Raw genomic sequence first — 11,423 nt, forward strand, 5'->3', positions numbered from 1 at the left:
CCAAAAAAAAAAAAAAAAAAAAAAAACCCTCCCTGGGCCGGGCATGCTGGCTCACGCCTGTAATCTGAACTTTGGGAGGCTGAGCCAGGCAGATCACCTGAGGTCAGGAGTTCAAGACCAGCCTGGGCAACATGGTGAAATCCCATCGCTACTAAAAATAGAAAAATTAACTGGGTGTGGTGGCGGACGCCTGTAATCCCAGCTACTCAGGAGGCTGAGGCAGGAGAATCACTTGAACTCGGGAGGCAGAGGTTGCAGTGAGCCGGGATGGCACCATTGCACTCCAGCCTAGGTGACAGAGTGAGACTCTGTCTTTAAAAAAAAAAAAACAAAAAAAAAAAAGCCTTCTCCAATCAACAAGAGGTCTTTGAAGGCCAATACCCATTGAGCTCTGGGAGACTGACTTGTAAAGTGAAGATACGAGGCCACTCAGGCTTTTTCATATGGCTCACATTTGGGTTACGGTAGATGTCAGTTTGCCTGGAATAACACCAGTTTTTTACTGATGCAGACATAAATGTTAATAGCATCTTGGTTTGGATGACCCACGTACACCTGGCCACTAGAAGGCTATCTGTACACCTCCCAATAAACCCTTTTATGTGGAGCTCTTGAAGGCCAGTGTGTGGCACCACTCTCAAAGACTGCTTCACACATCTTTTTTCTTCTTGCAGATAACTGGCAAGTCACACATCTTATTCTCGACTCTCCCTTCTTTAGAAGCCTGTTTGTTTAGCCTTTTGTGTGTGTGTGCGTTTTTTTTTTGTTTTTTTTTTTGGGAGGGACGGAGTCTTGCTCTGTCACCCAGGCTGGAGTGCAGTGGCTAGATCTCGGCTCACCCCAACCTCTGCCTCCCAGGTTGAAGTAATTCTTCTACCTCAGCCTCCCGAGTAGCTGGGATTACAGGCGTGCACCACCATGCTGGCTAATTTTTGTATTTTTAGTAGAGATGGGGTTTCACCATGTTGGCCAGGCTGGTCTGGAGCTCCTGACCTCAGGTGATCCACCCCCCTCAGCCTCCCAAAGTGCTAGGATGACAGGCGTGAGTCACTGCACCTGGCCTTAATATAAGACTTTGTAAACAGCAATTCAGTAAGGAGTTCTGGGAAGCCAATCAATAAAGCCAGGCCATAAGGCTACTCTGGCTGGTCCTTTCCTCCAGAAAATTGCTTGATACAACAAGAAGCCTTTTTATCAGACCAGTATGTAGGGAATGTCGGAAAACGGATGAGCCTGGACCTGAGGCCATTCAGAAAGGCAGTGACCTGAGGCCTGCACCTGACCTTCCCAGGAGGCCCATCTCAAGTGGTTGGTGGTGTGAGGGCTGCTTCTCACAGCCCATGAGGCCAGCGACCCTGGAAGATTGTTTTACACAGCTAACAAGAGAGTGTTTCCCCAGCCAGACCAAGACTCCTTCTGTAAGGCCTTTTTGCACGGCTAACAGGAGCCAGTGTGTCTGCTCCCTGCAGGGGTAGATGGACACAACAAACAACACTTTCCTGTCACTATGAAGAAACCAGATCGATTTGTAAAACTAAGACAAAATCTGACTTCACTGGGTCCTCAGACAAGCCCCCATCTATAGAAAGGCCAGTTTTTAAAACAAGTTACAAGGGCCGGGCATGGTGGCTTACACTTGTAATCCCAGCACTTTGGGAGGCTGAGGTGGGCGGGTCACTTGTGGTCAGGAGTTCGAGACCAGCCCGGCCAACATGGCAAAACCCCGTCTCTACTAAAAATACAAAAATTAGCCAGGCATGGTGGCAGTCGTGCCTGTGGTCCCAGCTACTCAGAGGCTGAGGCAGGAGAATCACTTGAACCTGGGAGGCGGTGATTGCAGTGAGCTGAGATCGCATCACTGCACTCCAGACCGGGTGACAGAGCAAGACTCCGTCTCAAAAAACCATTTTGGAAGACTGTTTCCTGTGCCAGGAGGTGGCTGTTTGATATGGCAACTACATAAAAGGCCAAATTATGAGAGGTTTGGGGAAGTCTATGCAACCAGGCAGCAGACTCATACAGCCAGAATGTCACTTCACCATGCTGCCAACATAAGGCCTTGTACAAAGCTATAGTTTTGTTTTATTTTTTGAAACAGGGTCTCACTCAGTCGCCCAGATGGGAGTGCAGAGGCACAAACACGGTTCACTTGTAGCCTTACACTCCTGAGCTCAAGCAATCTTCCTGCTTCAGTCTCCGGAGTAGCTGGGGCTACAGGTGTGTGCCACCACAGCCAGCTAACTAATTTTTAAATTTTTTTTTAGAGACAGGGTCTCGAATTCTTGGGCTCAAGCAGTCCTCCTGTTTCAGACTCCCAAGTAGCTGGGATTATAGGTGCCCCGCTGGAGGGTAGTGTATAATATCAATCTTGAGGCCTTTGGGGAGGCCAGCAATCTGAAAAGTCATTTTGAAAACAAACTCATACAGCCATCCTGAACCTCTGTCTCTGAAAGACCATTATATTTTGTCAACATAAGTATCTCTGAAGGCCTTTTGATAAGGCCATTCATTGAAGAACTCTGCATTAAAGAATAACAATAAGGCTATTTCATGCGGCCAAGAGGAGATTGTACAGCCAACTCGCAGTATTAGGAAGCCATCTTTCCCAGGACAAGGCCGTGTCCATTGGCCTTCAACATGAGGTCTCCAAGGCCAAGTTGCAAAGTAGCAGATAGGCTGCCTTAGGAAGCAGTTTATGAAGACCAAATGTGAGGCCACCCTGGGAGGCCAGGTGACAAAGCAGCACACGGGGCCGCTGGGCAAACCTGGCTACAAAGCCACACACGTGAGGCCACCTTGAGAAGCTGGCTTTGTAAGGCTGATAGGCGCCCTGTGAGGGGCCATTTTATAAGGTCACTCTGAAACACCAGTTTATAAAGCCCGTAGTCTGCATTGCAGGGAACAGGTTTATAGCCCATTTGAAACCCTCTGGGAGGCCGTTTTCTAAGGTCGTCAAGAGAGAAGTTTACAAAGCTGGTGCGTAGAGCCCCAGTGGAAGCCAGTTTTATAGTAAGGCAATAAATGGTCTCCTGGGAGGCCTTTCCACCGGCCTTTATGAGAAGCCAGGATATGAGGCCCCTGAGGTCTTTTGGATGCTGAAGATGAGACTTCTCCATGTTGCTCTATAAGATTCATAGAAGACACACAGGGGATGAGGCCAGGGATGGGCCCATGTGGTGTCTTGTGCTGGCCTAGTGGATAAGTCCAGGTTGGAAATTGGACTGTGAAACTCTCCAAGAAGGCTGTGAATGAGGCCAGCACAAGCATTTTAGGAGGTTAGAGATAGAACCCACCCTGGCAGGCTGGGGCTCTCTGAGGCCTACCACACCCTGAGCTTGCTAGGAAGAATGTTCATTGTGAACCAAGGACGGAAATGAACTCATTGTGAGCTCAGCCCTGTGGATACAAAGTCCAAAGAGCTCACCCTTGGGGGCGATGAGTGTTCTGGGCAGACACTGCCACTTACTCTGTAGTTTTGGACAAATTGCTAAACCTCTGAAATCTCAGTTTATTCATCTGTAGAACTCCCATCGTAGGACTGCAAGGGACATGTTAATATATGTCAAGCATGCAGCGTTGACATGGCACACAGGAGAGGGTGCTGAGATCGGCCGGAATTTAAGCCCTGCTTCTGCACAAATGATTGACCGTCGGCCTCGGGGCAAGTCACTTCATTTTTGTTTTTTTTAAATTTGAGACAGGATCTTGCTCTATCACCCAGGCTGGTGTCATGATCTCGGCTTACTGCAACCTTTGCCTCCAGGCTTAAGTGATCCTGCCACCTTCAGCCTCCCGAGTACCTGGGACCACAGGCATATACCGCCATGCCCAGCTAATTTTTGTATTTTTTGTAGAGACGGGGTCTTGTCATGTTGGCCAGGCTGGTCTTGAACTCCTGAGCTCAAGCGATCCAATCGCCTTGGCCTCCCAAAGTGCTGGGATTACAGGCATGAGCCACCATACCAGCGTCCTCGAATACTTTTCAAAGTCTGGCACTCCCGAGTGCCTGCCACTCAGGCTCTGCTTTTAGGCTCTGGGGAAACGTAGAGGAATGAGCTACATTCTTGCCCTGGTGGGGCTGGCAGTGCAGTGTTGGATAGAAACACATGTAAGCCTGTGTTTTCATACATCCTGACAAGTGCTGTAAGAGAAGCTCAAGGGCTGCAGGAACACAGCACACTGCTGGAGAATCTTGGTAGGCCTCACATAGGGGTATTTAAGATGGGCCTTAAAGGTTGAGTAGGAGTTTGCCAGGCAGCAGAGGGGTATGGGAGGCCTTGCAGACAAGGACAATACACGTTCCTTTCTGAACATTTATCCAGTGCTCACTGAGTACCAGGTGTTGCGACAGGCCCTGAAGATACAGCGGTGACCCCAGACAGATGGGGGCCCTCCCCTCCAGAGCTTCTGCCCAGCAGAGAAAACCACTGTTGAAAAATCCTCGCAGATGAGATGCGGGAAACTGCGGGAACCCACAGGGGATCAGGTCTGTCCTGGTGTCTGACTCTTGCTTCTCTCCACCTCCCCAGGCACGTGTCTGACTGAGCCGGCAGTGACCTGATGGCTGGAGACCCCCACTGCCCCGCAGAGCCCCTGGCCAGAGAAGGCACTCTTTGGGAGGCCCTCAGGGCACTCCTGCCGCACACTAAAGAAGACCTGAAGTTGGACCTCGGGGAGAAAGTGGAGAGGAGCATGGTGACGTTGTTGCAGCGAGCCACTGAGCTCTTCTACGAGGGCAGGAGGGACGAGTGTCTGCAGACCAGCGAGGTGATCCTGGACTACTCCTGGGAGAAGCTCAACACGGGCACGTGGCGGGACGTAGACAAAGACTGGCGCCGGGTCTACGCCATCGGCTGCCTCCTGAAAGCCCTGTGTCTGTGCCAGGCACCTGAGGATGCCACCACTGTGGCCACGGCCCTGCGGGTCTGTGACATGGGCCTGCTGATGGGGACGGCCATCCTGGGGGACATCCTCCTTAAAGTCGCCGCCATCCTGCAGACACACCTCCCTGGAAAGAGGCCTGCCCACGGCTCCACCCCGGAGCAGCCCTGCATAAAGGTATGTGGGGGCGATTGCCGCAAGCACACTAGCCATCCAGCAATGCTGTTCTTCTAGAAATTCCGAGTCATCTCTCCCCCGGGGTGAGGACTCGTGGCCTGCAACCCCTCTGATGGAAAATAGCATCTCCACTGATTCTGAAGTTCTGTTTGTTTTCCGAAGTAGGCTCCGGTTCTGTCTCGCAGGCTTGAGTGCAGTAGTGTGATCTCGGCTCACTGCAGCCTCCACTTCTTGGGCTCAAGCAATCCTTCTGCCTCAGCCTTGTTAGTAGCTGGAACTATGGCGGCATGGCAGCACACCCAGCTAATTGTTTTAGTTTTTTCTTTATTTTTCATTTTTTGCAGAGATAGGGTCTCATTATGTTTCTCAGGTTAATCTGGAACTCCTGGCCTAAAGCGATCCCCCTGTCGTGGCCCCCCGAAGCACTGAGATTACAGGTGTGAGCCACTGTGCTCAGCCCTCATTGATTTTTGAAATGGAACAGCTCCATTCATTTTCTCAAAAAAAAAAAAAGAAAGCTTTTTCCTTTTTTTTTTCCCTTTTTCTTTTTTTTTGCAAAGGCAGTGCCCTTTCAGCAGAGAGGCAACAGAGAAGCTTCGTGGCTCCTGAGAATAGCTTACAGAGATTGTCTGGGTGAGAGCTGCAGCCAGCGGCGGCCCGTTTCTTTCAGCTGCTTCTCGGTGGGCTTGCTGAAGTCTCACCCAGGCGAGGTGATACCTCCGGCTGCTCCTGTCTCTCTGCTCCTGGGTTTGGATGAGATACTACAACTAGCTGATGTCTGTTTTGGGGATCCATCTCTCCCACCTCTTGGGTCTATATATGCCTGTTCCAAAGAGCACCCCCAGGAACAGAGCACAGTTTACTCTGAAGGCTTCAGGTCCTGGTGCCCACACACAGGCCTCACTTACAACACCCCCAAGCAAGTCACTTAACCTCCTTTGAGCCTCGGTTTCCTTGTCTGTAGAGTGGCCGATAACTGACCCACAGAAAGAAATGACTAAGACTGTACTAGACACTCAGTAGTGCAATTATGGGATGTTTCTGACATTTTTCTAAATGCTATGTTTTCAGAATTTCCTACAATGCATATTATTATTATTATTGTTATTATTTTTGAGACGGAGTCTCACTCTGTTGCCCAGGCTGGAGTGCAGTGGCACGATCTCAGCTCACTGCAACCTCCGCCTCCCAGGTTCAAGCGATTCTCCTGTCTCAGTCACCTAAGTAGCTGGGATTATAGGCGCCCACCACCATACCTGACACTTTTTGTATTTTTAATAGAGACAGGGTTTCACCGTGTTGGCTAGGCTTGTCTGGACCTCAGGTGATCCACCCACCTCAGCCTCCTAAAGTGCTGGGATTGCAGGGATGAGCCACAAATTATTTTTACGTAAGAAAAATGCAAGTGATTGACACTAAACACACATGCATGTAACCAAAATAAAAGAAAATCCAATAAAGGGAGAAGAAGCATTTTCAACAAATATGTCAGATAATGAATATCTCTATTATGTAAGGAATGGTACAAATCAATAGGGAAAAATTCTTGAGCCCCAGGAGGTAGAAGTCCAGGAACCTGAACAGACTGTTCACAAGAAGGAAATAGATCTGTTAAACAAATGTGCAGGAAAATGTTCAGCCTCACCTCTGGTTAAAAAAATGAGAGAGAGAGATGCAAATAGCAAAACAGCATGTCATCGTTGGCTCTTAAGTTAGCAAACAAGGCTTCATATGATACCTGGTGTTGCCAAGGGCACCATGTGGCCAAGGGCATGGTGTGTGGGTTACTCTTTTATTTTGTTTCTTTTTTTTGCAGACAGGGTCTTGCCCAGTCACCCAAGCTGGAGTGCAGTGGCACAATCATAGCCCTCTGCAGGCCAGGCGTGGTGGCTCACGCCTATAATCTCAGCACTTTGGGAGGCCGAGGCTGGCAGATCACCTGAGGTCAGGAGTTCGAGACCAGCCTGGCCAACATGGTGAAACCTCATCTCTACTAAAAATACAAAAATTTGCCAGGCGTTCTGGCACACGCCTGTAATCCCAGCTACTCTGGAGGCTGAGGCAGGAGAATTGCTTGAACCCAGGAGGTGGAGGTCGTAGTGAGCCGAGATCGTGCCACTGCACTCCAGCCTGGGCAACAGAGCAAGACTCAGTCTCAAAAAAAAAAAAAAAAAAAAAAAAAAAACATAGCTCACTGCAGCCTTGACCTCCTAGGCTTAGGTGATTTCTCCCACCTCAGCTTCCTGAATGGCTGGGACTACAGGCGTGCACCACCATGCCCAGCTTTTTAAATTTTTTCTAGAGATAGAGGTTTCTCTGTGTTGCCCAGGCTGGTTTCAAACTCCCAGGCTCAAGCAGTCCTCCCACCTTGGTCTCCCAAAGTGCTGGGATTACACGTATGAGCCACTGTGGCTGGCCATTTCCAGCAGGTTCACACCTGTGGACACTGAGGCTCTCAAGCAGCAAGTCACTTACTCAGGTCACCCAGTTGGGAGATGGTTAAGTAAATGATAGTGCAGCCACTCCTAAGAAACTGCAAGGACTGGGTGGCCACGTGGAAACTGCTTTTGATAAATGATTGGAGGGGAGAGGCAGGGCTGCTGCTTCATCGTTGCTGTTACCCCCAGTGGGTCAGAGATATTGTGTGTGTGTGTGTGTGTGTGTGTGTGTGTGTTTAAGATGGGAAAAGAACATGAAGGAATGAGAAGACCTTAAGATGATGAAGTTGGAGATAGTAAGTTTTCCTTTATTGCAGACTTTCTGTGAAAGTAGTTTATAATGAAACAAACATTTTTAATGAAATGGTTAAGAAGAAAACCACCTTGATCTCATGAGGAGCAAATAGTAATAGTAGCACTAATAATAGCAAATGTTGTCTATTGTTGTCACTGGTACTCTTGACAGCTGAGCTCTCCTACCCCTGACACAGGTTCCTGGTGGAATGCCTCAAATGTCGACTTCCTGAGGTGCTTGCTAATTTGTTCTGTTTTGATTTTAAACAGAAAGCAAAGACGGACCGTGGTTCGATTCCAGATGTGAACTTAGAAAGAACAGTCCCCCGGCTGCACCGTCCGTCCCTCCAGCATTTCAGAGAGCAGTTTTTGGTTCCAGGGAGGCCCGTGATCCTGAAAGGCGTGGCTGACCACTGGCCGTGCATGCAGAAGTGGAGGTGGGTGGTCACTGAGGGAGGTCAGGTCCCTCTTCCCATTTTAGCGTTCCCCGTGGCTCCCTGAATTCCTCCCCTGACCATCCCCAGAGGAATGCAGCCTTGTAGATGCTTCACTAGCAGCCCTTGACTGATTGCCAAGGGGTTAAAAAAGAATGAAAAGGAAGGTGCTCTGAATTTATGCCGCAGGTGATGGGATTCTTACCTTCTACCTTCCTCGCCCTAAGCGGTTTTTTAATGAGTCCCTAAGTGGCAGTCCTAGGATGTGTCTGTTATGCAGTTTTTGCAGGATCCCAGCAATTTCAGCCCATCTCAGGGCCCTGAGGCTAAGCACAGAAATAACCCAAGAGACAGCCCCTCTCTCTCAGAGGGATTCTGTGGTCTCTTGTGTTTGTTTCTAGTCCTTTGTCAGATTCATGATGGAGAGATCAGATCAGGCAGCGGGAGCGTGGCTGTCACGCGGAGGCTCTGCATGAGTTTGGAAATAAGGAGGCATGTCTCCAGGAAGGTAGATGGAGTCGGCCTGTTCTGTGGTTTAGCGGAGCGAATGGTACCCGCTGAGACATGTAGAGGACTTCCCATTGCAGGAGCTCTCCTCACAGCAAGCCTTCAATGAAGCATTTTACTGTGTACCTGGCACTAGGACAGGTGTTGTCGTCACCCCCATTCTGTAAATGGGGATCAAGGACTCAGAGAGGTTCAGTAACCTCCACAGATCCCCTGGCCTGTACCTGATGAGGCCTGGAATCAGTCCCAGGCTAGAGGGCAGAGCCCAGGGGACTTCCCTTCAGCACCCGCCGCGCTGCCCACTATTTGTTCAAAGGCTTCTCAGCTTAGTGACAAAATGAGCAAAGAAAGAAGTGAGGAGGCCGCTGGCAAGCAGGGAACCAGAGAAGCCCAGCCACCCAGACTTACTGGCCCTATCTGCAAAGCTCTGCGGCACTGTATAGGAGCTGCACAGCCTTGAGCAGGCCCCGCCTCTCCGTGCCCGTTTCCTCATCAGTGAAGCTGGGGATGACAGTCCTCATCTCTGCACATGAGATTTTCCGAGGATGAAAGGGGACCACGTGCAAAGCACACTTAGTACTATGCCCCAAAAATATTAGCAGTGATGACGCCAATGTGTGTCTTTCTGCTAGTTTGGAGTATATCCAAGGGATCGCTGGCTGCCGAACCGTCCCGGTGGAAGTTGGTTCGAGGTACACAGACGAGGAATGGTCCCAGACACTCATGACGGTCAACGAGTTCATCAGCAAATACATCGTGAATGAGGTACATCATGGGGACTGCTTTCCCCTAATACTTGGAAGGGAGAGAGCATAGAACATTTAGGCAAATAACCCTCCGTGTGTTGCCGTGGGAGGTTTTGAAGGAGCCAGTCCGTAAGTCTGTGGTCAGAGGGATGACCACAGCGAGGAAGGCACACTGCTCGGCCAGCAGACATGAGGGATTCATGTCAGGTCCTTTTTAATGGGCAGGGGAGTATAATTCAGTGGGTTCCAAAAGTTGGACAGCTAAGTCAAGAGTATGTGTATTTAAAATTATAATAGCGGCCAGGCGTGGTGGCTCACCCCTGTAATCCCAGCACTTTGGGAGGCTGAGGCAGGCGGATCGCTTGAGCGCAGGAGTTCAAGACTAGCCTGGGAAACATAGTGAAACCCTGTCTCTGTAAAAAATATAAAAATCAGCTGGGCGTAGTGGTGCGTGCCTGTAATCCCAGCTACTCAAGAGGCTGAGGTGGGGCAAATTGCTTGAGCCTGGGAGGCAGAGGTTACGGTGAGTCAAGATCAGGTCACTGCATTCCAGCTTGGACAACAGAAGCAGGCCCTGTCAAAATTAGGACAGGACAGGACAGGATAGGACAGCTTATTTTTCCCAAAAGTTAATCACTTATACTTTCACCAGCAATTAACACAAGTATCCATTTTCTTACATCTTTGCCTGCACTGTTTGTTGCCATTTTATGAAAATGCTTGCCAATCAGATGGGAGATCAGTGCTTTACAAACTGGGTACCCCAGTGCTGGAGAGGTTCTTTGAAGCTGCCCCAGGGCCTCTAAGGGTTGGAGAGGACCACTCAGGATGGAGTGGAAGGGTGGCGGGGCTGGGGCTGGGCCAGCTGGACAGCAGCAGCAGGAGGGCATCTGTCACGACTAACTGGGCTTTCTGTGTTGCCTCTGGTTTTCCCTGGTGGATTAGCCGAGGGACGTCGGCTACCTTGCTCAGCACCAGCTCTTTGACCAGGTAAGTCTGAGGCCACACTCCTCTGTCCCTCACCTTCCCCTCTCCTCCCCTCCTGGGCTCAGTGCGGCTGGAGTAGTGGGTGTGAGTAGGAGGGAGGCAGCAGGTGAGGCTGGGAAGTCGACAAGACGTGGGTGACAAGGAGCCATTTTCCTAAAGTGACAGGAAACACTGGGGGTCGCCAGTGCTCCGAGGATTGCAGGAGCCGCTGTTCAGAGATGAAGGGAGCAGCTGTCGGACCGGGTGGCTGACTGGGCTGTTGCTGTGGTGCAAGGAGAGGTGATGCTGGCAGGTGGAGCAGTTCAAGATAGGTGTGAACCGCCGGACCCAGGACATGGGTGGATGTGTGGGTGTGGGAGGGAAGATCAGGGAAGACGCCCAGATTCAGGACCCCAAAACACTAAATAGATGGAGCTGGGGTGCCCAGGAGGGACCTGGCTGTGGTGTCTGCCCGGAGTGCCCAGGGAGGCAGCACTTGGCAGGATTCAAGAATAGGGCCAGGCGCATGGGGTCAGGGCCACAGCCAGGGGTGGGCTGGGGTCGCACCTCTGCAGCCTTTGCAGTGGGGCCCTGGGATGCTGCTCAGCTGCTGTATCTACTGCTGAGGCCAGGGCTGCCTGACTCTATCTTGATGGGGCACCCAAGGACAGTAGGTTCTGTGCCAGGAGCCTTCATGCCGACATTAAAGGAGGCTGGCAGTTTCTCTTCCCCAAGCCTCCCTATTAGGACTTGTGCATGCTGCCTCCTGTCCATGTCACTTGCTCAGTGAGGGAAAGGGGGATTCTAATTGATCGGGTCCCTACTGTGTGATCCCAAGACCCGCCTTTCCCCCGACCCCAGTCATCCTGGGGGCATGGCCTCAGAGTGGGCCGGGGACCCTGGAAGCCACCCCCGACCCCAGTCATCCTGGGGGCATGGCCTCAGTGTGGGCCGGGGACCCTGGAAGCCACCCCCGACCC

General features: G+C 50.8%; 1 protein-coding gene across 2 annotated transcripts in view; it reads left to right on the forward strand.

The window, feature by feature from the left end:
- The window catches only part of KDM8 (lysine (K)-specific demethylase 8), an 18,633-nt gene that overhangs the window by 2,131 nt on the left and 5,079 nt on the right, over nucleotides 1-11,423 (forward strand). For both annotated transcript variants that reach the window (XM_011982330.1, XM_011982331.1), the window contains exons 2-5: nucleotides 4,530-5,058; nucleotides 8,061-8,227; nucleotides 9,364-9,496; nucleotides 10,423-10,467. In XM_011982330.1, coding sequence (XP_011837720.1) covers nucleotides 4,561-5,058; nucleotides 8,061-8,227; nucleotides 9,364-9,496; nucleotides 10,423-10,467 — 843 coding nt within the window. In that variant the 5' untranslated portion in view covers nucleotides 4,530-4,560. The remainder of the gene's footprint in view (nucleotides 1-4,529; nucleotides 5,059-8,060; nucleotides 8,228-9,363; nucleotides 9,497-10,422; nucleotides 10,468-11,423) is intronic.

This window comes from Mandrillus leucophaeus, unplaced genomic scaffold (assembly GCF_000951045.1).
Source record: "Mandrillus leucophaeus isolate KB7577 unplaced genomic scaffold, Mleu.le_1.0 Scaffold24, whole genome shotgun sequence".
Lineage (NCBI taxonomy): Eukaryota > Metazoa > Chordata > Mammalia > Primates > Cercopithecidae > Mandrillus > Mandrillus leucophaeus.